Genomic DNA, 23,985 nt, shown 5'->3' on the forward strand with positions numbered 1-23,985 from the left:
TGACGGCCGAAAATCCTCTTGATCATTTTAGTGTCCGTTGTGGCGACGGTGTGAAGCCCTGAAGTGTTTTCTGATCTAAAATTTACAGTAAAGGAGACGTGAGTGTTTTCCAGAAGCCTCTGTGATTCCCTCTGTTCCACTCATTGATTTTGACTTAATGCGGTTACGTGCGATGACTTTTCTCAACAAAACAGCCTTTTCGTGGGGAGGGATGAAGCGTGACGTGCGGTTTAGCCGTTAAACTCGGGCCTGTTGAGTCAGGGGTGCGCTGAGAGCCGCTGATCCGCGAGGATCCTCTGAAGAGTCTGTTTTCTGGGATACTGAGTGTGTGAGTGTGTGGGAACCAGCTCAGGATCAATTTAACGGTTGTTCACCCGCATCTCTAATGGCTAGTGTGTGACCTGTGGTGTGTGTGTGTGTGTGTGTATGTGTGTGCGTGTGTGTGTGTGTGTGTGTGTGTGTGTGTGTGTGTGTGTGTGTGTGTGTGTGTTTTGTGTTAGCAGACTGTGAAAGACACTGTGAATGAATGAGGACTGAATAATGGCTGCATAGTACACTGTCATGTCTTCAGCTCTAGTGCATACTTATGTCCAGTTAGCCTAGCTTAGCACAAAGACTGCAAGCAGGGGGAAACTGCTAGCCTAGCTCTATCAAAACTTACATACTGCTTATTTCATGGCTACCTCCCTAACTTGATGAAACATTACAAAAGTGGGCAAACCTAATCTTTAACCTTTGACAGAACAAGGCTAACAGTTTCTATCCGCGTCCAGTCTTTGTGCTAAGCTAGGCGTAGCATGTCCTGCGTCTCAGTGCTGACAAACAAACAGTTATCACGCTCTCATCTGACTGTGGAGAGGACAACAAACAAGCAAAATGTCAGAGGTTGGGGTCAAAATGTCAGGAATAAACACAAACAAACCCTCCAGCAGACGAGTTGATGACAACACGGGATTAGCGATGACTTGTGTTAATGATGGAGCTCATAATATGTCCGAAACAAAGAAGTTAGATAGAGAAAAACGATGAGTTCTCAGGCAAAAAAACACACACAGATCAAGCAGAACTAACTATGTCCAGGTTTCCACGTCACACATGTGGAAAGGCCATTAGCTGGACTGTCTCACCAGCACGACAGTCTGCACATAAACTGGTACAAAATCAATAGAGCCTGCAGACGTAAAGCTCATAGAACAGAGATTATCTGCAGCACAGTTCTGTAAGATTATTGTCTTCAGTACTCCTTTATTACTAACCTTCGTTCAAAGCTATGCAGACTGGCGTCACTCAACCTCCAGCTGCCATTTAGCTCTTTTTTTCTGACAATCAGCTAGTTTTTAATCCCCAAAAACCCTGCAGAGCATGACAGTTATCTGCTAAAACAAGGCAATTAGCTGCCACAACTTAAAATAGCCAACACGTCTCTGGTGGCTGAGGGGAATTTCCCACTTTGATTGTACGACTAGACCCACTAAACGCATTGTCTGGTGTCTGGATGAGCTGGGAAAACCTCCCGGTAGAGCCAACAGAGTCACTGACGACAGATTATGAAACGCGTTTTTTTAAAGTGTTTTAAACTTTATTTTTGTTTAAAGCAGAATCTGAGAAAAGGAGATCAAAGTGTAACTTAATTTTTCTTTAATAAAGAAGCACCATCGTCCTTTTTCATGAGCAGTTTCACTTGTTCAAAGCTGTTCTTAAAATAAGTACCTCCAAGTGAAATTAAGTGATCGTATGTTGTGGCTTTACTTTCTCATGAAATTATGATCTGAGGGCTAAAAAACAGATAAAACGGCTCGTTCAGATGGCCGAGGCGTTTTATCTCTCTGCGGCAAAGAGGCGTCCAGAAACACAGCTGTTCAAAGTGCTCGGAAAGAAATTAATAAAAAGATAATTATCATCAAAGAGCGCAGCAGCAGCAGCGATAACAGAAAGCCTGAACAGCGGTCTGCTGAAATCAGAGATTCTCAGGGGAAAACTGTCCACAAATACTACAAGTATGGATACTTCCAGACAGAAAGCAGCTCCGCTTCCTCCAAACTGCACTAAACCATGAAGAGGAATCACTTCATTTTTACAACTGTATTAAACGAGGAGACGCTCTATTTGACTTCCATTTAATTCCACTTCGGCTAAACAAAACTGCTTGTTTGTTGAGTTTGGAAATGATCAGCTGCATACCAAAATACACAGCGCTTCAGCATGTGGGATGCCTGTAATACACGGTGTGTAATTATACTGCCATAGAGACGCTGCTGCTGTCACACTGTACATGGGAAGGGACCCGAGGCCATTATTTAACTTCTCCCGCTGTTGCTTTTTCAGGAAAAGGGAAGAGAGGAGCAGCTCCTCGCGGGTCCGTGTGGGCTCTGAGACCGACAGGGAGACCCCTGGGAAACGGCATTTCGTGGGATCGCTCGCCGGCGTTTCCCAGCTGCCTTCTCATCTGAATTCCCACGAGATGAATCCTCTATATGTGTGCAACAAAGGCACTATGTATGGGAGGTTTTGTGGCGGACAGAGACGAACAAGCTGCGAGGTCTTTTCTGTTCTTCATCACGAGTCGAGAAATGAAGTAAAGTGGCGTCCAAATATTTTAGCTTGTTTAGCTTTGATTGAAATGAAGCACTGTCGAGTGTCTGGTGAAACGATCAACTTCAGGACAGTCCCTTGGTTTAAGGACACTGTAATGTCCATTTTTATCTTTATTTAAGATATAACACTGACACAGACCTGATGTTTGTATTTTCCAATTATTTAACATATAATGATGAAGGAGCTGCTAGTTTAAATTCTGCTTCAGCTCAGAAAACTTGTGACTTTTTCCGTTCACGGTCACAATTGTGCACATAAAGCTGAATGCATGATGCAGTTTGACCAGCAAACTGGAGTTGGTGATGCTGTCCGGCTTCAAACAGGAAGAGTCTCGCCATCGGTCAGTCACTGCATGTTCTCTGCAGCCGCCGGTCAAAGCTCCACACTTCCTCCATCAAACGACTACAGCTAATTGCTCTTCCATCTTCTAATTACTCAACACTTGGCAGCGCCTACGTTCACGTCACAGAAAACAGTCACACTCAGAGCTTTTTAATGACGGGAACAAAATGCAGGAAGGGGACATAATTCAGTCAAGTGTGGCTAAATGAGATTGAACAGAAAACGCTGCTACTTCCTGCCAAAACAGGACACGGCTTTAGTAGTGACAGTCAAAGAAAGTTACTCACTTGTCATCTGAGGTTTTAGCGTTCACAAAGTGCAGTCCGTGCTCATGTGCATCGACGTGCACGTTTACAGTTTGTTGAGTCTGATAATTACGCTTGATTGCCGTCAATTTAACGTGACGCTGTTTTCAAACAGGCTCCTTTTCCACACTGATGATGAGAAGTGTGATTAAAATCGAGACGCATTATTTCTGCAAGTCTATTCTGAGTTTGTCGCAATTTTTCTGTTGCTATTTTTCATGTAAGCAGCCAGCAGGGTAGAAAGCTGCAGTGCTGTTCATGAAGAGGACAGTGGATTCTTTGTTTGGACGACTGTTTGTGCAACGAGGGGACACGGCCGCGATCAAGCACAGTAGACATGTTTCAATCAGGGAGCATGCATCTGTTTGGTGACTTTTCTACCTTGCAAACCTTGAAAAAACCTTTCAAAAGGACACATTTCCAGTAAGAAAGTGGGACTTCTTTTTGCCGACTTGAGGTTTTCATGCCAAAAAATGCAACACGCTAATTAGACAACCCTGCTAGTAAAACAAAATAACATGAATACACAGCTAATTAAAGAGCTAAAACCTGCATAAACATTGGCACGGTCATTTAAAACCCTTTGGAAAAATGACTGAGTCATGTTTTCGTTAGCCGCGTATCTGCTGAGCGACTTTTGGAAGCGCTCGTCTCTTAAAAACTCGTTACAGCATTTAAAAATGCGTTTCTGAAAAAGAAGGAAGAATTCTGTGTTGGCTTGTGAAATATTTCCTTTCAGCTTTCTCTCAGACTAATGAGATCTTCTTGGTTTTGAGGCTTCATACTCTTTGGTGAATGACACAGTTCCCACCTCGTCTCTTTCGCTGCTTGAGGAATCAGATTTACGATTCGCACAAGGCAAAGACACTTGACTTCTTTCACCGCAGCCGCTTAAGAAAACTCAGACGTGACCTCACACGCACGTCGCCATGTTAATGAGTCTGATTTGTGTTGAGGCTTCTCTCCGTTATTGGCATTTCTGGGAGTTGGAAGTTCGCTGTGGCGTTCCTCCAGGGGTCTGCTCTGGATAGCAAGACCCTTTAACGCTCTCTGGAGGATCTTTTGTCTTTCAGCCCCCCCCCGCCCCCGCCCGCCCACCCCCGGCTTGGACAACACACTCCGCTCACACACCGCCCAAATGTGTTCTCCAGATGCGTGTCGCTGCCTTCTTCCTGGTGGCGTCAAAGAGATCCTGAAGACAAACGGCAGGGCGTCTATAAATACCTGAAGTCCAGAGGGGAAGGAAGCCTTTCCTGGGCTTGCATCACCGTTTTCAATAACAAGTCAATTTACCGCAGCTTGTAAGGACGCAGCGATTGGCCACGTTTGAGCCACATTTGTACTATTGAGGCTTGAACGCAGCGTCGACAGAAGCTAATTTTTGCACTTCTCTTTATTTGTGTAATTCAGTTTTGCTGATTAATTACTTTAAAAGAAACTTTTTAATGACCTTTTCTGGTTGCAAGTGTGGGCTGATCTATAATTTGGACATCAAAAGTTACTTTTAGAGCTTATTTTACTTGACTTTTTTATTTTTGCTTTACAGTTAATCATCTCTGCTCAGTCCTTGCTTGCATGAAAATGTGGTTTATAGATACGGAGGCTTTGCGTTTCATTGCAAATATCAAACATGCTGTTGAAATGAGTCACTCCAGTGCAAAATATGATTACAGATTTCTCATAAAGCTCGATAATGAGCTCAACGTCTGCCCCCATCCAAATTGCCATTGGGTAACATCACGCTGACAACATTATGAATAGTAACCTGAAAATAGTATCAATAAAATATAAATGGCTTTAAATGAATAATAGAGGTGTTTGCAGTGGAGGAGGCAGGCATGCAGGAATTAACGAAGTCATAATTTTCTTCTCAAGTAAGATGAATGGAAAGCCGTGAGGCAAACCATGCTGTGCGGAGTTTGCCATGCACCACACTTAATCAAATAAAATGGAAAATTCTCTTTTCACAAAAACAACCAGCCATAACTCAAAGGCCTCACAGAGTCGGGGGGCGGGCAGCAGCACCGGTTCTGAGGCTATAAATCACTGTGGCAGGGGGATGGTCTCCTGTTTCTTCAGGAGGGATCGCCTCCAACAGCACACACACAGAAATCCGTCCACACACACCAAACCGGACCATCCAGCCTCGGGATGGGGGGCGAGCATGTGACCGAGGGGGTCCGAATCTCATGACTGGCGACCTGAACGGCGAGTGTCGTCACTGAGAGGACACATCCGCGCTCGGCAAGCCGTTCCAGGCGTTTCATAAAACATGAGAAACGCTGTAAAATGCCAGTGAGGGGATTAAAAAACATGGCTGCGTCACATCAGGTGGGCAGACCTCAGGCACCAAAGGGGCCCCCAAGGCTCCAGCTTCACCGTGTGTCAGGTAGTTTGTGATCATACAACTGATCTGAATTTTTAATAAGACAATGCAAACAATGGGACTATTACCACAAAGCAACCCAGCTTTGGCTGCCTGCTTCACCTGGTCGGTAATCCTGCTCTGCTTCTATGATTACAGATTACAGACGAAGAGCGTCGGCTCCTGCCTGAGCTCCAAATCGGTCGTCTTTTCTTGACTTTCCAGTCCTCCTACAGACGAGCAGCAGGGTGAGCACACTGACTGTGCTCGTCTATCGCGTGAAACCAAGATGTGTTGATTAGAAACGCTGGACGGGATATTTTAGCTGGAGCTGGCAGGAAAGTAGTGAAGCGATCGCTGTGTGAATACATGCCTAAATCTACACATAATGATAAAGATGGGTTTGAAAATGCGTTCATACAAACACAAGATCTCCAGTGTTTCCTGTTTAACTGTTCGCTAAATTAGCATAACTTGTGCAAAATGTACACTGCACATTTTAAGTGTGCTGGACTGTAAATTCAGCCTCTCCAAGCCCATTAACTTCTACTAAAACACTGCTCTTCATAGCATTACATCCCAGCGGGCTCAGCTGTGGCCCAGTAGCTAAAAGAAGTCCCCTGACAGACAATAGAGTGCCACTACTACTAATCCAGCACCGAAGCCGTCTTCCTGTCTACTTCCTGTTGTAGCCCCCATGGGAAGGAAGCAAGGGTCTGTTCTCTACTGCGAGAGGCATTGTGTGTCTTCCTCTATGAGTTCCTGTCCTGGACAATGGGACAATCCTGCACTCCAGCTGCACCTCACAGGTCTGGCTGAGGAGGCGATCGCATGTACAACTATTTTCTTTGGTCCAAACCATATTAGGAAAAGCAGATGCCTGTTTACGAAGCCCAATTATAAGTGACTCATAAGCACCTACGGTGTTAGCGACTCGTCATCCTGTCAGGTCTGATGATTTGGCGCTAAGAGGAATCCAAACAAGTCATATGGTTCTTCCTGTAACATCAGTCAGACTGTGGTTTGACCAAAGGTGTTCCTTGTTGGTGATATGAAGCTTGTTCTGCTCTACAAAGCTAAAACACAGCATTTACATATCTGGTCCAAAGTGAGCTGAGACCTGAAGATGAGTTTTTGACAACAAAACAACAAACATAAGTAAATGAGACGGTAAGTAAATCTACTCATAAAGATAAAGTAGCTTTGCTAACAGGTTCCTAGCCTAGCTTAACAGAGTAGCATTAAGCTAACGGTCGTCTCAGCTTCTGACTGTGGAATGCATGTAATTTGCTTTTAATATGACGCCAAACCTACATCATCCTGTGGTACTGAAGCAGCTCACGTACACAACAGTGTCTCAGAGTCTCTTAAAACGTCTCACTAAACATTTGGCAAGAAACTGCTGCTGAACAAGCTGCAATCCTGCAGGCCTAAAGATTATGAATGTGGCTGCAACACTGTACTGTATGCGCTTTTCATAATCATTATATATACAGTATATCACTATTTATATAGCCTTCACCTTATAATAGATGATAGAAAGTCTCATTTTTGGGTTTGGTGACAGAAGCGCTGTATCCTGACTGAACAAAAGTAGGAAAAGCTCCAGAGTTTGAATACACTGAATGAAACAAGCTTGATTTAAATGAACCAGAACCAGTTTGTTGCATGGAGCCAGCAGGTCTGCGCCTCTTCCTCTCAAACCTCCTCAAAGATATCGAATATGTTCAAAGAAATTAAACAATGTGCTGCTCTGGCTCCACAGTCAGTGATTGTAGGCTGAAACGTCAGATTCCACAATGACGACAAGAAATGTCAACTGTGCTGCAGCGGCAGATTTCAATAAATAATGCACGCTGGCTTATTTCTTTTTCCCCTCTGTGTCCCTATAACGTGCAGAGAAGTGCTACAAATGAGTGAACAATATTCAGACCAGATGTGAGCAAGATCTCAGCAGAACAAGTTCAAACTGAGGAACACCATCGAGCGAGCGAGCGAGCATGCGTATGTTTTGAGATCAGACTCTGGAATGAGGACCAGTGTGACATAATTTTGCTTTTTCTGAATCGAAACTCGACCTCAGAGAATCCTCCCTCGACTTCCAACATAGCCAAACATCACTGACCTGGATCCACTCCCTGACGGTGTCATCTGACGGCGTCCAGCCGTTCTCCCGGTAGTTGAGACGCGAGCGTTCAGGGGACCAGTTGGAGTTATACTGGGAGGAGGCGGTGATCTGCTGGGAGGAAATTTCCCCCGACTCCATGCCCAGCGACTCCATACAGAGAAAACCTGGCAAAGACAGAAAAACTCCATTAACAAGAGTTCAAAAACAACACCAGACCTAAAACTTTCTGTCTGAGTGAACGCAGTGGTTAAAAAAAATGACTTTTTTCATTCATGTATTTATTGTATTTATCTTTTTTTAACAACGCACCATTTGAACCATTGAATCAACACGTCCTCACACCGAAACGACTGAACAGATCGATCGTCAGCGACCAAAACAAAACAACATATCACGACTGGACAGCAAGTCCAGTGCTGAAAACTGCAGCTCCTCTAACGGCCACTTTAGGCTGGTTCCAGAAGTGAGTCAGTCCCCACAGACCCCCATATTAAAACTTTACAGCAGAAGTGAACATGTTTACAGCCTGACACAAAAAACTGTTCTGGTCTCTAGAGCTAACTTTAGAGGGAGGACATTTTCATACAACTCACTTTTTAAACTACAGTAAAGCTTAAGCTGATGCATAATTCTGGGCGTGGCTGCTTTGAGTTACAGCTGGCTGCTCGGTTTCAGCAACCAGGCTTCACCCGACCCACCTGAGCTCCACCCACGCTCCACCTCCTTTAGCCGGGAGTTTGGTGGAGGCAGACGCTGCCAAGCTCACATCGTGAAAGGCTGCAGTTCGGTCATTTTCAGGTTTAGGAGGAGATCATGGGTTGAAATAAATGTGCTGCTGTTACGTCAACATTAAACATAAATAACCTGCTTGCACAGTCGACATGTCATTTTTCTGGTGTGTGTCATCTTCCTGATGAACTTCCCCTTTAATATGACTCAGAAAGTTTATTACACACATCATTATCTGGATGAACTGACTTTGAGTATTTTGCTCATTTGGTTAATGGCTGAATTTACCACTGAACTCAGTAACTGGGATTCTAAAAAAACCCTCAAAGTCATCAGTCTGTGTTGGAAAAGAGCTCTTTTTGTCTCTGACTCAGGCAGAGAAACAAGTGAGCGCTGTGATTGTCACCCAGACATTGTAAAGTGTCTGTCCCGGCTCCCTGCTGGCCAGTCCGTCACTGCAGTGAAGGAGTCATTTCAAACAGCTCCTGCACGTTTGTACAGTATCCTTACACACTGATCCTACGCACAAACCCACTGAAAACGGCAAAACTGTCACCAAATTTCACTGAAACTAAAACTAATAACAAACTGCTCTTTGTTTCATGGAAGGTATTGATTGCCGAGCATGATATAATAATAATAATAATAATAACAATATGAATATTAAATACTCTCAGACAGTGTTTTAAGTTCAGTTACCGTTTCAAATCCAGTGTGATGGACACAAATCAAAATAATCAAAAACATGTCACAGCCTTGTCCTCACTGTATATTTACATTTCGACATCCATCAAGAATGACTTGATAAGTTGAGAAACTCACTTTTAACAAACAGCTTTTCAAATCACCACCAGTAATTATTGCGGTCATAATCAATTAATTTATCCAAAGTACTGAAAAACATCCACAGCTTCAACATATGGCATTGGTATTTCTTCATAAGAGTACTGGCAGTAGTATTTTTATGAGCTGTAGTATTTCTATAATCTGTACCCTCTTATCGTGACCCTTTTTAACACTTTTTTAATACTTGGGATCAATAAAGTCTGACTGATTTCACAAAACTGTTGTCCCTTAACTTCCTGTCAATCAAATACTCAGCTGATGCTTTCATTCTCTACGTGCACACATGCACTCAAACACAAATGCACATAAAATGCACATAAGCCCGTTTAGGTGCATATTGCTGCTCATGTTATGGTAGATTCAGCTCTAATTTAGCTGATTTTCAGGTTTTCACTCCTCTGTGGATTGAGAAAATCCTGCAATCCTCTGGACTCGCAAACCTGTTTCAAAACAGCATTTGTATAAACTCAAAGTACACGTCTGTGTCTTTGAGACGGCAGTGTCCACTCTGCAGCAGCAGGGGACCCTGGGGAAGGAAGAGGGAGGTGGAACAAAAGGAAGTGTGTGTGTGTGTGTGTGTGTGTGTGTGTGTGGGAGGCCTGTCTGGAGACGCCAGGTCTGCCAGACTGACACAAACACACTTACATCATTCCAAGTTCCACAAATAAATTAGGGAGAAAGTTTGCTTGCAACATCACCAAACAACTGCAGAGAGCTTGTTTTTTCGTGCTCATCATCAGTATTTGTTAACTTGACAAATTTCAGGCCCGTATCTTCCGATTCAGAGCTTTTCCCAGAGGACGCCTCTTGCCAGAAAATGCTCTGAAACTGCAGCTACACAATGGGAAAGTAAAACAGCTCTGGATATCAGCCAGCTGATCCATCAGTTTATCTCCAAACTCTCTCGCTTTTCTGTTTTCCATCTGGCTTCGGCCTCCGATCTAAAACTTCTCTATTGCTCTTTTCTCATTTCTATTCATGAGGCAACCTCCCTGTCTCCCTCACAGCAGGCATGAGGGATAAACTTCCCCCCGTCCCTCTACCTCTCCATCCAAAAAGTCAGAAAAGGCATAAAACTGACGCCCCCACCGACCGTAAAGGCCCCGCCGGAGGCCATGTGATGATAGTGATGACTGGGACGGAGCGAGAGAAAACCCTGAATTCACTCCAGGATATCAGTTTGATTCCTCCCAGGCTGTTAGCAAAGATCCTGTTTGAATGGAAGTGCTCTCTGAAAAGGTTGTTTATAGCAGTGCTCCCAGCCTTTTTTTGTCAGATGGACCCTCCCAACCCCAAGCTCTGTCAAATGAACTCATGAACCTCTTCATCAACAGCAGCCATCATAGCAAAAATGTGTCCATTTCACTGGATTCAAATACCTGTTGTTTTAAAACAGTCTTAAAAAGCAATGTTTTCAGAAAATTGACTAATATTTATGCTAGTTTGGTCAATTCTGCATTTACAGACCTACTAACCAGGATCTACAGCTAATCATTTCAATACTTTTAGCAAACTATTTTGACCATTTCCACAATTTAGCTGTTTCAATTGTTCGATTACTTTTAGCTAACTGTTTCGGCTGTTTAGCATTAATTTAGCTATCAACCACTTATCTCTTTCTTCTAGCTAACTATTTCAAAATGTAAACATTTAGCAGTAACAAGCCAGTACTTTAGGCTAATGTTAGTTCAGCTGCTGAGCATTAATTAAGCCATCTGACATTTATCCGTTACTTTTGGCTAATTATTGCAAGCATTTAGCTATTACTTTTAGATGTAGTTAAGCTAGCCAGCCGTTTACCCATTACTTTAGCGATATTACAACCATTATCCATTACTTTTAGTAGCTAATTATTGCAAGCATTTAGCTAATACTCTCAGCTAGTTCGACTGTTGAGCAGCGATTAAGCTAGCCAGCCGTTTATCCATTACTTTTTGCGACAATTTATTCGCTATTTTTAGCTATATTCCAACTATTTGACCATTACTTTAAGCATATTGTTTGTATCATTTAGCCATCACTTTTAGCTAGTTCAACTGTTGAGCAGTAAATAAGCTAGCCAATAATTTATTTGCAACTTTCAGTTACATTCCAACCATTTATCCACGACTTTTAACTATTAGCTAACTATTTAAGCCATCAACCACAAATTTTAGCTAACTATCTTAATTATTCACACATTTCCAATCACAAGTTCTGTTCGGGTGACTCAAGATGTGGATATTTTTTCCTAATGGTGGAGTGGTGCAGTACCATGGTACAAGTACCCCTACAAGTACAAGTACCCCTGGCTGGGAATCACTGGTTTCTAGGCATCAGAGAGGTTGTAAAATTTGGAGAAAAGACAGTGTGATTTGGTTTGGTGTGAGGCCTTAATTCAATCTGTTGGGCTTAGACGGGGGTCTGTAGGCAAAGTAATTGTGTGTGTGCATGTGTGAGAGTGTGTTATTTAAGCTAATATAATTAGAGCTTTGTCTAACACCAAAGCTGCTCTCAGCCATCCCAGCTACGAAGGACAGATTATCTCACACACACACATACACATACTTGATGCGTGTAGACTACAAGCATATATTATCAGCATGTCATGAACATTCAACATAAACATCAGATAGCAGACATACGTACAACCCAACGACACTCACATGTTCGGCCCAGAGCAAAACAAACAAGGAAATTATGTTGACCCCTCTGGTGAAAAGTCTGCTTACCGTACATGTGGGAGTCTGTGACACTAGCCTGAATAATGCACGAGTGGTGACTGAATGAAGTGGTATTGAACATAATACACAAGTAACACTAAAATTTTAAAATTAAAGGTAAAAAGTGGATACTGCTCAAGCCTATCTATTGCAGTATTTGACCGTAATCAAAGCCATAGCATATGTTTAATCTAAACACGTTTATGTTGTGGAAAAGAAATCAATTGCCATGTTCAATGATCACTGTGTGCCGTTGGGATGTGTAAATCCTTCAGATAAAGGATAATCCTGAGCCACACACAAGATCCACAGACAGTCAACTGAATTTAACAGATTTTTACATTCATTTCTCCCAAAGTGCACGTTAGCCACCGTGGGACCTTAAGTAAACTCACCTCTGTGCACACACTCGCATTCCTAAACAGGGGTGACTGGGGTCGAGGTTACGAGAGTGCAGGAACCATACGGGCCAACATAACTTAAATCTCTGCAGACACTCCAACTGGGTCGTCAACGGCTTTCTTTTAAAGACCACATGGACACGAGCAAACACAGGGCGTAAAAAACAACTCAGCCAAGGACGAGGAACTCTTCATCTCATGATAATATCCTCATGTATGAAATCGGCCTAATGCATTGTTCAGCGGGAGGAGATAAGAGCTAAAAGTAGGTCGAACTGATGAAAATATAAGCTGTTTTCATCTGAACCATTTTTAAACTCACAGCTATGAGATAAGATTACATTTACATTGCTGTGTTGTCAAATTCAGATCCTGATTCTGATCAACTTTAAGCAGACCTGAATCAAAAAGCGGTTGCAAACACTTCCGAATGTTGTTTTTTTCCTGCAGATGACATCAAGCACAGGATTGATTCACACACTTTTTCTATATTCAGGTTGTATTTTCTTGCATTTATTGCACTGGCTCATATGGAAAACCCAACACCCCTGGCAAAAAAGTTGGTTTTGAGTCCACTTGTTCAAATTTAACCAGAACAAATGAACATTTGATAGTTAACTGTAGCAACGATTCGCTGATCACCAGGAAATTAACAGACAAAAAATAGCTTGTTTCAGTCATTTATGACGCAAAAATGCCACAAATTGCTTTTTTTCCCTGTTTTCTATGATGGTTTCTATGAAGCAGTTTGCTGATGTCAGCTCTGGAGTCTGGGAAATTAGGATTTCATCTTTCATTCTAAAGATGAAAAGAAAAATTAACTGTTGATCATTGATGAAAATAATCAGAAATTGAACCCCTAGTGGCAAGAACCTGTTAACTGATGTCTTCGGTGGGGTGTTATGTCTCTTTCTTCTCCTTAAACCACACACTAAGAGCACAGCTGATGACATGAAGCAATCATATGATGACAATTACTGCATGGAGTCTGTTTCTGTTCGCCTTCCCTCCACACAAAGAGGCCAAAGATCACATGCCGATGAGCTCAGACAAGAGATTTAGTGTCTTGCTAAAGGACAGTTGGGTTGAAGCCGAGCTGATAGACAAACCGCTTCTGTATATTCAACACTTTGTGTTTACTCTGAGGGGTTATCAGCAGCGGACGGAGCAGATTTAAAATCTAAACCTATTTTTCTGCAGTGTACAAAGCAAACAAGAAGTGGAAACATCCAGGAAAAAACCCTTCCTAATGCCAGATGACATGTCCGCCCTCAATATCACCCTCCCACTCTCCCTTTCTCATCACTGCTCCAGCTGCTCACCCTCAGCCTTGTGGCCCGGGGGGAGGCTCCTCTCGCGGATGGTGTAGTTGGCGGAGAATCCCTCTCTGGCGATGGCACTGTCCGTGGTGATGATCATGGACAGGATGCCGGTGTAGGAGATCACACGGCCCGGGGATGTCTGGCCACAGTACCGGCCAATGTGGGGACCCACTGAGGGAGGAGGAGGAGGAGGGGGAAAGGGGGATTCAAGAGGAAAGGAGGCAGGAAATGAGGATATGAGGAGAGAGAGGCCGAGAGAGGAAGAAGAGGAGAAAAAGGGAGGCATAGAAAAGCAGCGAAGAGACAAGGGGAGTGAGGGATGGAGCAGGAGAGGTGAAGAAAAAGGAGAACGTCAGCTTCATCACTCATCATCTGCACAGCGCTTGTATTATTCACTCTGTCCTTCTCTGCCCTCGCTGTCCTGGGAAATGTTTCGTGACTTCGGGCAAAAACACACAAGCCTGAAACTTGTTTTTTTTTTTTTTTTCAGTCTGTTATATTCCATCTACACAGAAGTCTAAAAACATGCAAATTTAGATTAAAAACTCCAAAACTTAAAGTCGGCTTGTTTAATCTGCTGTGCCGCGAGTCCTCAGCTGAACACCGTGAGCAGCTGATCTCCTGTCAGCTCCCATCTCTCACCTCTCGTGAGTGATGTGGCACCTTTGAGACAGGAATAAAGGTGAGATGGCAGGTGGCAGAAACAACATGTTGCATTAACACTTATTCTCCACAGGCTATTTATAGACACACACAGTCAGATCAGACATGTTTGGATCCAGGCTGTTAAATTCAGATTTATTAGGAGCTCAAGACTTTCTGTGATGGAATAACTGACATCATTGTTTATATTGTTAAAACAATATCATATTTCTCTCTCAGAGTATCAGACGCAGTGATGTGAGAGGAGTGAAGTTGGATCATGAACTGGAATCAGAGCCTCTGCTCATCCATCTCTGTCCAGACTCATAACAAATGCAGTGACTTTGAAGGAATTTAATAAAGGGTATGAAGCTGAAACATGCTGTCTTCACCAGAGGAGCACAGAGGACTGATAGAGAGCTTCATCACACGGTGCAACGACGATCACCTGAAGAAGCAGAACCAATCATCCTGCGGTGGACTACAACGCTTCAAATATGGATGCTGCCGTAAAATGATGCATCATTAATCTATACGATCAGCACAATTTCAAGGTGGAAACCAGATTTAGCGTCTGACCAAATGTGGAATATGGTCACAATCTCTCCTTCTGTGCTTTTGCAGAACATTACGATTATGATGACGTTCACGAGAATCGGACGGAGAGCCAGTAGACGTAATGCGTCTGGCCACGGCTGTCACCAGCATGAAGGCATAAAAAACGTATTTTCATGCCTCATACTGTCAGAAAATCCAGACTCTGGGAAGGCTCACAATGACGCTCGCTCCCAGCTTCTGCCTCTGACATATCATCATTACATTCGAGTCGCAGAGCCAAGCCTCCATTTTTCAGAAGGATGAATCTCCAGCAGGCTTTGAAAAACCCCAAAGGTAGTTTACAAAAGAGACTGCAGGTATTTCCAGAAGCTGAAAAATCTTTCAGCCCATCTGAATGAACGAATAAGACGACGCTTCCTTAATCCTTTCCGAGGAAATTTCCTCAAAACACTTTGCAACTTGGTATTAGAGGAAACATGAAGCATTTATTTTAAAGAAAACCTCAATTTAAACCAACATTAATATTCATGTATTATTCATTTAAAGCAGGAAACTGTCTCTTCTATTCGTTGCATCATATGCTTGCCTGCAGACAAATTCCAGTCTGGAACGCACAGTGGGACGCTTATAACTGATTAACTGGAAGTGCACCAGTTACACGAGCTGCCTCTATTTTCCCTACAAGTACCAAATTATGTTGCTCTTTCCAGAAAAATTCTTGGGAGATATGGATTTGTAAAATAAAGAGTTGCTAGACATAATCAATCTAATGCGTGATAAGTTACGTTTTAGCTCATTTCCTGTTTGCGACCCCGAAAAGCTTGTAGCCTGATGTGACGTCTCCTCGCTTCATGTGCGTGACATCAATATAGATAATTCCAGCCGATGATGACGGTTTTGAATTTTGATTCACATCAAAGAAATTAAGATGCACATCTTGTAAATTGTGCAGTGGACAGATAATCCTTGACGCATCTTCAGGACGGAGCGTGAGAGGCTCAGAGCGGGGCTGACGTCTCCTATAACGACACCAGCTCACAGCGACAGGCTGTCTTATGTCTTAACACTGCGAGCGCTGACGTCGCTGCCTGCCCACAGTTTGCTGGCCATTTCATCCTGTTCTTATCTGTGAGAAACAAAGCCAGGCTGCCGGTGCCTCCTGTTTGGTGGAGATACTGTATCTGCAGCCTCTCCAGGAGGGAACGTTCAGTCCAGACTGAAGTCATACATGTTAGAAAAACGACACTTTCCCTTCAGCCTGGAGGCAAAATAACCGCAAACAACACAAGTCAATCTTGTTGGAATGCTGATCTTTGCTAATCTGGCGGATTATGTTTATCAGTTACAGTTTAAAGCAGGTAGCTGATAATCTGTGACGGATTACAATTGGAATTATTTCAGCCTTATCGGCGGCAGTGTGAAACGGTTTCCCTGTAAGTCTCTGCTGTCGATGCAATCAGCTGTAAAATGGAAAAATCCTGCAGGCGACATGGCTGCATTTACATTCAGGAAATGGTCATATCTGCAGTAAACAACAAGCAGAGGGAGAGTCGATTCCAGCTTTTCAGCATTAGAAACAATCAGCATGTCGAAGTGGAAGATAAAATAAATAACTTTCTTATTATTATTTTCTTATATTTTTCTTATATATTTTATCTTATATTTTCTTTATTCTTATTATTACAAATCTCCTCTGAAGAACAAATCCAAACATAATGAGCCTTAGATGTTTGTTTGTCTGATCAAATCCCATCAGAAAAAAAAAAAAAAACCTTTCCCTCTGATGAGCAGATACAGCCCTCAAAGAAAGAGCAGTGCATGATGGGAATGTTTGGTGTTCGTGTTAACATCGTGAATGTCTTTGATGGGATGAAAAACTACATCCTGGTCTTCACCCTGCAGCAGAGATGCTTTGTTATCTGCACTGACACACATGTTCCCAAAGCAAACACAGGAATACACACACACACACACACACACACACACACACACACACAGATCATTTGACAGGAAAAGCCCTGCCATGTTCTGTATGCTGGCACGGCTTTAAAGTGTGTGTCACTGCGTATATACCTGTGCCAGTCTTTGTGTCCCTGGCGTTCCCATGCCAGTCTCCTCCCTGGCAATAACCAGGCAGGCTTTGGGCACAGCAGCGAGTATTGTGGGCATCCTGGCAGCCTACTCAGGCCCGTCCAAGGTATGTAGCTCTCACCATTATCTGCACGCTGTACGGCTAATTAGGCAACAATGGAAGCTGAGAAACGCCGTCCAAACGAGGGGACAGAGCGTGAACAGGGGGGACAGCAGGACGCATCGCCGTCGTCCATGTGAGTTTCCAAACGTGATCGGTGAGGGAACAATGAACAAGCTGTGAAGGAGGCACATCCAGCCTTCATGTGCGCGCAGGAGGACGAGTTTCAAGCAACAGACTGACTTTAACACAGCTGAGAAATTAATGGTTATTACAGTGTCCAAGTAGTTTGACATGAAATGAGTTTATCCTCCTCTCGGTGGGCAGATTTTAACCTTTGGGCAGAGTCGGGCTAGCTGGTTCCCCTCGTTTCCAGTGTTTAAATGAAGCTAGGCTAACTAATAATTCCCCAAATGTGCAATCACTGAGATACCACGCGTTTTTTTGCTGAGAGCATGAGGTGAAAAGAGTTGAAAAATAATTAATCTTCTGGGAGGCAGCATGAATAAACTGCAGCGAACAAACAATGAGCAGCATTTGGTGTATTTTAGCTGAAGCGTCAAGTTTGAGAAGTTTTTTTAGTGACTTTTAAGGGCTTAAGGAAAATCTGCATGTCTGATTTCTGCCTTTATTTTAAAATCATCATTTCTTCATGCTCTGAGATGCAGAAGTGACTAAAAATGTGTCATTAACAGTTAAATCCCGTCTATCCCCTTTAAATTGACTTCCAGAGTCAACAAATCAGGGCTAAGGTGGACAGAGTGGATCCCTTGTGCAGTCAGCCAATCAGGACAGAGGGACGCAGTATCATCCTCCCGTGTCAAACAGCCTGTAAATCCTCTGATAAAAGAGAAATACGACTAGAAAAACAAGAACTCTGTGGTTAATTGACGTGATAAAATGCCTCTGGAAGAGAAAAACGTGCGCTGTTGAAGGATTTATCCTGCTGTTGCTGATAAAAAACACGTAAAGTTGTCCCCCAAAACACAAGTGAAAACACACACGCTCTTCCTCCTCCAGCCCACGTCTTCCTCTTGTCTTCATCAATCTATTTTTCGCCTCCGCTTTCTCCTTCGCCGTCGCTCAATCCGAGCCGCTGCCACCTGCGGGGAAGCCATCCATCCTTTGTTCTGCTGCCTCCTCCTCCTCCCCTTCACCTCCACATGTCTCCACCTGTGTCTCTGTCTCTGCAGGGTGAAGCTGTCCCCAGCGCTTCTCATCCTCCTCTTCTCTCTGCTGCTTCTCGGCTCTGTGAGTCTCTCCGGTTCTTACGCTCCACCTGAGGAGACGCAGTCCTCTTCTCTCTTTGCTCGATGTTGGTTGTGAATTCGATATTATTTCTTATTTTGGATTTTTTTTTTCTTCAGCGAAGGCTTCAAGCTGAAAGAGGATGTGGGAGTTCATACAATGCTTTGGAAATTAGAATTTAGCATTTTCCCTTTTGCACTTTCTTTACAGCAATGTTTACCTCAGCTGGGTCTCGAGCTGAAAAAAGGCCTTGAAGGTTCATAAAATGCTTAGAAAGTTAAAGCTCAGCAGCCAAAAAATAAGCTTTTTTGTGTTTTTCTTCGGTGCAGCTAATTGTTCCACAACCCTGATCTTTCCTGTGGATGTTGAAGTAAGCTAACCTGTAAAAATATGAATACCTTCCTGTCGTAGCATCATCATCATGTTTTGTTTCCAGCTTTGTTCTCGTCTCCCTTTAAGACTCGACCACAAACATTTCCCTCACAGTCAGCTTCAGCTCAGCTCTCAACACTCACGTCAGCCCGAGCCAAACCCTCCGCTCACCTGCGGGGAAGCCGTCCCAGATCTCCAGCCAGTCGTATCGGCAGAGGGCGCCCGGCGGCGGCGTGGTGTCGGGCTCCATGTTGAAGCTGTCGAACTCCACCACGATCTCGGACATCTTGGGGGCGAATATCATGAAGGTGCAGTCCAGATTGTTGGGGTACTTCTCGGGGAAGCCCGGTGTCTTGATGACGCCTCTGGGAGCCGTAAAGTTCCTGGAACATTCTGGACCTGCGAGGACAGAAGACACTGATGAGCTTTGGAAGCGAGTAACTGACCCCTCCCCGGGGTCAGGGGTCACGACGTGGTAACACATTCCCTTCCCTCTGAATGTCACTTTCAGTATTTTTATGTTGACACTGTTTACTATAAAGTCTGAATCTCTTTTTGACCTTTTTGTCTCCGCTGCTGTAAAAACTAGGACACAGACGTTGTGGAAGAACTCGGCACATAAACTCAAACACCCTCCGCTGTTTTGACCTTTCTGGGTGTCTGAAACTTTGGCAGCCTGGAACACTTTTACAGCTGTGACTTCACTGGAATAAAGATTTGCTTTAGCGGAGTCTTCATGGGTCTTAAAACTAGGCCTTCCTCCTGAACAATGACTGAATTCAGTGAAAAAAATGTCTGAGATGGGAAATTTCCCTTTTTCTGAATAACAGAATCACATGACAGTATCACAAAAGAAGTTTTATTGACGAATCTCATCCAATCAGACGAAGCGGTCGCCTCCTCTGTCAGAGCCGCCTGTGTCTGTGTTGTGTCTGGGGCGTGGGGGTGTGGGGTGGGGACACTCAGAGGCCGTTTACAGAGACTGATGGTCAGCAAACAACACACACGGACACACTCGCAGACGGACGACCGTATTGGCTCGTCTGATGCACGCACACACGCCACCCCACATAACCGCTCAGCCATGACCTCATAACTTGCATTCAGCGTGAAGTCAGACGCTGCTTCGTGCCGTCACTGTCTCACTTTGTCCACCTCAGATTGAAGCACACATGCTCTGATGTGTGCTTCAGCCACATCTTTAAGACTCTGACTTTGCTCTTGCTGCTCTTTGATTTATATATTTTTGCTGCACGGTGCTGAAAAACCTCCATAAATGAATATTTACATGCACAAAAGAAAAGGCCCACACGTGTCGTCTGCTGTTATTTGACACTCTCTGACAATGATGCTCAATTCCTCGCACTTCCATTCATGCACGTAACACCTTCTGCTGCTAAAATCCTCAGCTGTGTTGTGTTTACATATCTCCCTTTTTTACACTCTTCTCGCCATTTTCATGCAGCAGTGCGATGCTGTTGTGCTGATCGTGAAAAAGGCATCGTAAAATCCTCCGCTGGGTCGCTGAACGGTTTCTACAACTGTCTCACCTCCTCATTAAGATAATGTTCGCTCCGGCTTTACTTCATCTCTCGGCTCATTTGCTTTGCTCTGTTTACCTTCAGTGCATGTGAGACGCTGCTGTATGTGATGTCTTAGAGCAGCAGTTCTGTTTATGTCCAGGCACAAACCTGCAGCACAGGAGGGCAGCTTGCTGAAGCTTGTTTGAGCCAAGGTCGCCGTGGAGCTTGTGGCGTGCTGTCGATACCGTGCTGGCACTGAGGGACTCGTGATGCTGCACGAGCGCAGACAGCATTATGCAAAAGAGACCCTCTCAGTGCGAGGCTGCAGTTTCAGACAGTCAAACACAAAACGCACTCAGCAGTGTTAACAGGTGACATGAACCCCTCCTGATAAGAGTGCAAACAGAGCGGCGGCGGACACGGCGGCTGTTCCGCGACTGATGTTTTTCGGACACAAGCTGTTTTCTCCGCGGTCGCCTCCACGCCGTTGACGCTGCTCGTGACGAATCTCTGCGTCGGCTCACATCGCTCAACCGGCGGCTGGCGGTTCACACCTCCGCTGTCATAAAGCGACACGAGGTTACAGGACGGTGACTGATCTCCGCGGGAGGAAGATGACACGAGGCGTGGACGAGGGTCAAGCATCCCCGGGAGGCACGAGAGCAGCATGTGTGTGCTGGGAGTCCTGATGCTGCCAGGCCAGATGTGTCCAGCAGTTATCTGATCACGCCTGTACACATGAATCCACACACACACACACACACACACACACACACACACACACACACACACACACACACACACACACACACACACACACACACACACACACACACACACACACACACTCCAGCGGACCCCTTGCTGTTGACACAGGTGGTGTCATTAAAAGGGCGACATGATGAATGATGTGGAAGAGACGAGGCAGGCTTCGATCCTGCTCAGCTGGCACACTTTCCACTCTGTGTGTGTGTGTGTGTGTGTGTGTGTGTGTGTGTGTGTGTGTGTGTGTGTGTGTGTGTGTGTGTGTGTGTGTCAAACGTGCAGATGGCTTCAGTGCATCCAAGCTTCATGAGAAATCTGTGCTGCTGTATGTCGATCAAGGTCAGACGTGAATGTGATTTCAGGGCAACAAAGCCTGGAATTAAAAAACGAACAATGCCCACGTTTTTTTTTCCTATGATGCATTCATGTGAGAGCTTAACCTCACAGGCCACCGTAGGCTTTTCAGAGATCTGAGGACAGGGATGTAAACATCTAAGAAGCGGAATAAATCTCTGACTTCCTACAAACGACCGTTGTAAATGAGAACGTGTCTTCAGTCAAGGAAGCGCTTAAACTCAAAGAAGGTCGGAAATGTTATGAAATCCTCAATCCGCAGCAGAAACATTTGTTCCTTAGGCTGTGGCTGAGCTGTCAAATAAATGTTATTTAATCTGTGAGAAAGCAGCAAATGAAGCCAAAAGCATCACTTTGTTGGTGTTGTTGAGCTGTGTGTGACGGCCTGTTTGCATATTTGTGTGTTTGTCCAAAGAGGTTGCATGTGTGGTGCGTTTGAGCGTCTCCGTTACTGCGTCACGTCACTAACAGCAGCCTGCTCTCTCCTCAAAGCGCCGTGCACTGCTCTCATCTCTCATTGGCTCATTCACCGTCCATCCGTCTTACTCTGTTTCACCTTTTTTTTAATCAACGACCCCCCCCCCAGTCGAGTAAACCGCTGAGACATGTGTTTCCGCTTTGAAAACCTGCAGTGAAACCACAGAATCGGGGCGAGTATGGTTCCACGATGCTGCAGAGGACTCTCGTTTCTAAATGATCTGCACTCCGCGGTCGGCCGAGGGTGGGGTTTGGTTATGAGAGGCTGATGCGCCGGAGCCGTGCGGCCCGGAGATTCAGCCACTTTCACCGAGCAGAGCTTGTCATTTGAACGAGGGTTGCGGCCTCCTGCGGTGGTGTTTTGGGGTTTTCGCATCGTGATGACAGAGCGAGGGATGTAGAGAATAAACTAACTCCTAAGATTCTGATATAAGTCTCATTATGCATGTCATGACACTGACTGTAAAATGAGAATAAGCCTTACAAGAAACACAAGAAACACAGAGGACATGAAGGCATCGGTGGCAGCTATAAGGAAACCAGTGCTGACGGTTGGCAGGAGAACGAACAACTCTGGTTTCTGGTTTGAAAGTCGAACACTTCGCCTGACCAACTGGCCGCTCGACTTTCTCCAGACTCGCTGCGACTGAGGGAGGATGGGCTTCGCTCGCGTGACTGTCAGTCCAACGTCAGGACGGGTCATTTTTAGCGTTTGGACAAACTGTCCTGTTTGCTGGTGGAAACTCTGATCCCGCAAACTTCACGAGTGTCAGAAAAACACACAAAAAACCTTCAGCAGGATATTTAGTGAGCTGGCTTCTGGGCAAACAGGTGAGTGTGAGGAAAATCCTTTTTAGTGCACTTTTACATATTTATTTATTCTATATTTAAGTTCAGTTTTGTCAGTTTACCTGATTTCAGTGAGGAGCAGCGGTGCCTGATGAATTGCTCTTTCCTCTCATTATGGTGTGCTGTCATAATGCTGCGGGCTGACGGCTGCTTTTGTTTTATCTCACCATCATAATCACTTTACTTTTATGATACATCAGGTGTTTTCATGCTTTCAGTCTGCGAGCTTACTTAAAAATCACACACACAAAAAAAAAGTCCAATATCTGAAAGTCACTTTGGAAAACTGTGTTGCTGTGATGCTTTCAAGGTTCATCATTTGACTCACTGCAAAATAAAAAGCAGTTGTGAGATCAAAGAACAAAAACAGAGCGATCTGGTAGCACAGAGACAAAGAGGGACGTCTCAGCAGAGCGTGAGGCCTGTTTGTAAGCAGCAGCTCGTTCAGCAGCCAGCTTCAATCTGCCGCTCTGACTCTAATGGATTTTAAATGTGGCGAGGAGGAAGGCGGCGACATGGCAGGGGGATTACCTGAGTGAGTACACGTGCTGTTTTTAACTTGTTAGAGGGTAGAGGACCCATATTGAGGCCAACACACACACGCACACACAGACAGAGACTCCCCCACACACATGCTGTCCCAGTTTCCAAGCCCCTCTTCTATGCCAGAGCATCCATCTCATCTGCAGGTCACCCCTGTTGCCTCCAAGGACAAACAGCCCATTAGCTAAATGAGCCTGGGGTCCCATGCACCTGTCACACACACACACACACACACACACACACACACACACACACACACACACACACACACACACACACACACACACAGATAGATGTAGGCACATAGCAACACAAGACAAACAAAAAACATGCAAAAGATAATAATTCACACACACACACACACACACACACACACACACACACACACACACACACACACACACACACACACACACACACACACACACACACACACACACACACACACACACACACACAAGCTCGTTTGAAGCGTCCGTCCTGCAGCAGAACAGCAGCCAGACGTGTTCGACAACAACAGGAAAACAGTGTTTTTTCTGACAAACGAGGCGGGACAACAGCAGCAGAGACGCACAGACGCGACATCTGCGCCTCTTCAGAGCTGCAGGGTCACGCCAGCAGACCTGACGGCACGCGAGCAGCATCATCATCATCATCATCATCATCATCATCATCATCATCATCATCATCATCGGGCTCATTTCACTCATCCTATAACGGCATTAAGA

At 44.6% G+C, this 23,985-nt stretch overlaps 1 protein-coding gene across 4 annotated transcripts in view; it reads right to left on the reverse strand.

Moving 5' to 3' along the window:
- The window catches only part of LOC139338828 (neuropilin-1a-like), a 71,983-nt gene that overhangs the window by 23,367 nt on the left and 24,631 nt on the right, over positions 1-23,985 (reverse strand). For all 4 annotated transcript variants that reach the window (XM_070974104.1, XM_070974105.1, XM_070974103.1 and 1 more), the window contains exons 4-6: positions 18,918-19,145; positions 13,736-13,906; positions 7,733-7,899 (exon numbers count right to left, since the gene is read on the reverse strand). In XM_070974104.1, coding sequence (XP_070830205.1) covers positions 7,733-7,899; positions 13,736-13,906; positions 18,918-19,145 — 566 coding nt within the window. The remainder of the gene's footprint in view (positions 1-7,732; positions 7,900-13,735; positions 13,907-18,917; positions 19,146-23,985) is intronic.

The sequence above is a fragment of the Chaetodon trifascialis genome, chromosome 11 (assembly GCF_039877785.1).
Source record: "Chaetodon trifascialis isolate fChaTrf1 chromosome 11, fChaTrf1.hap1, whole genome shotgun sequence".
Classification (NCBI taxonomy): Eukaryota; Metazoa; Chordata; class Actinopteri; order Chaetodontiformes; family Chaetodontidae; genus Chaetodon; species Chaetodon trifascialis.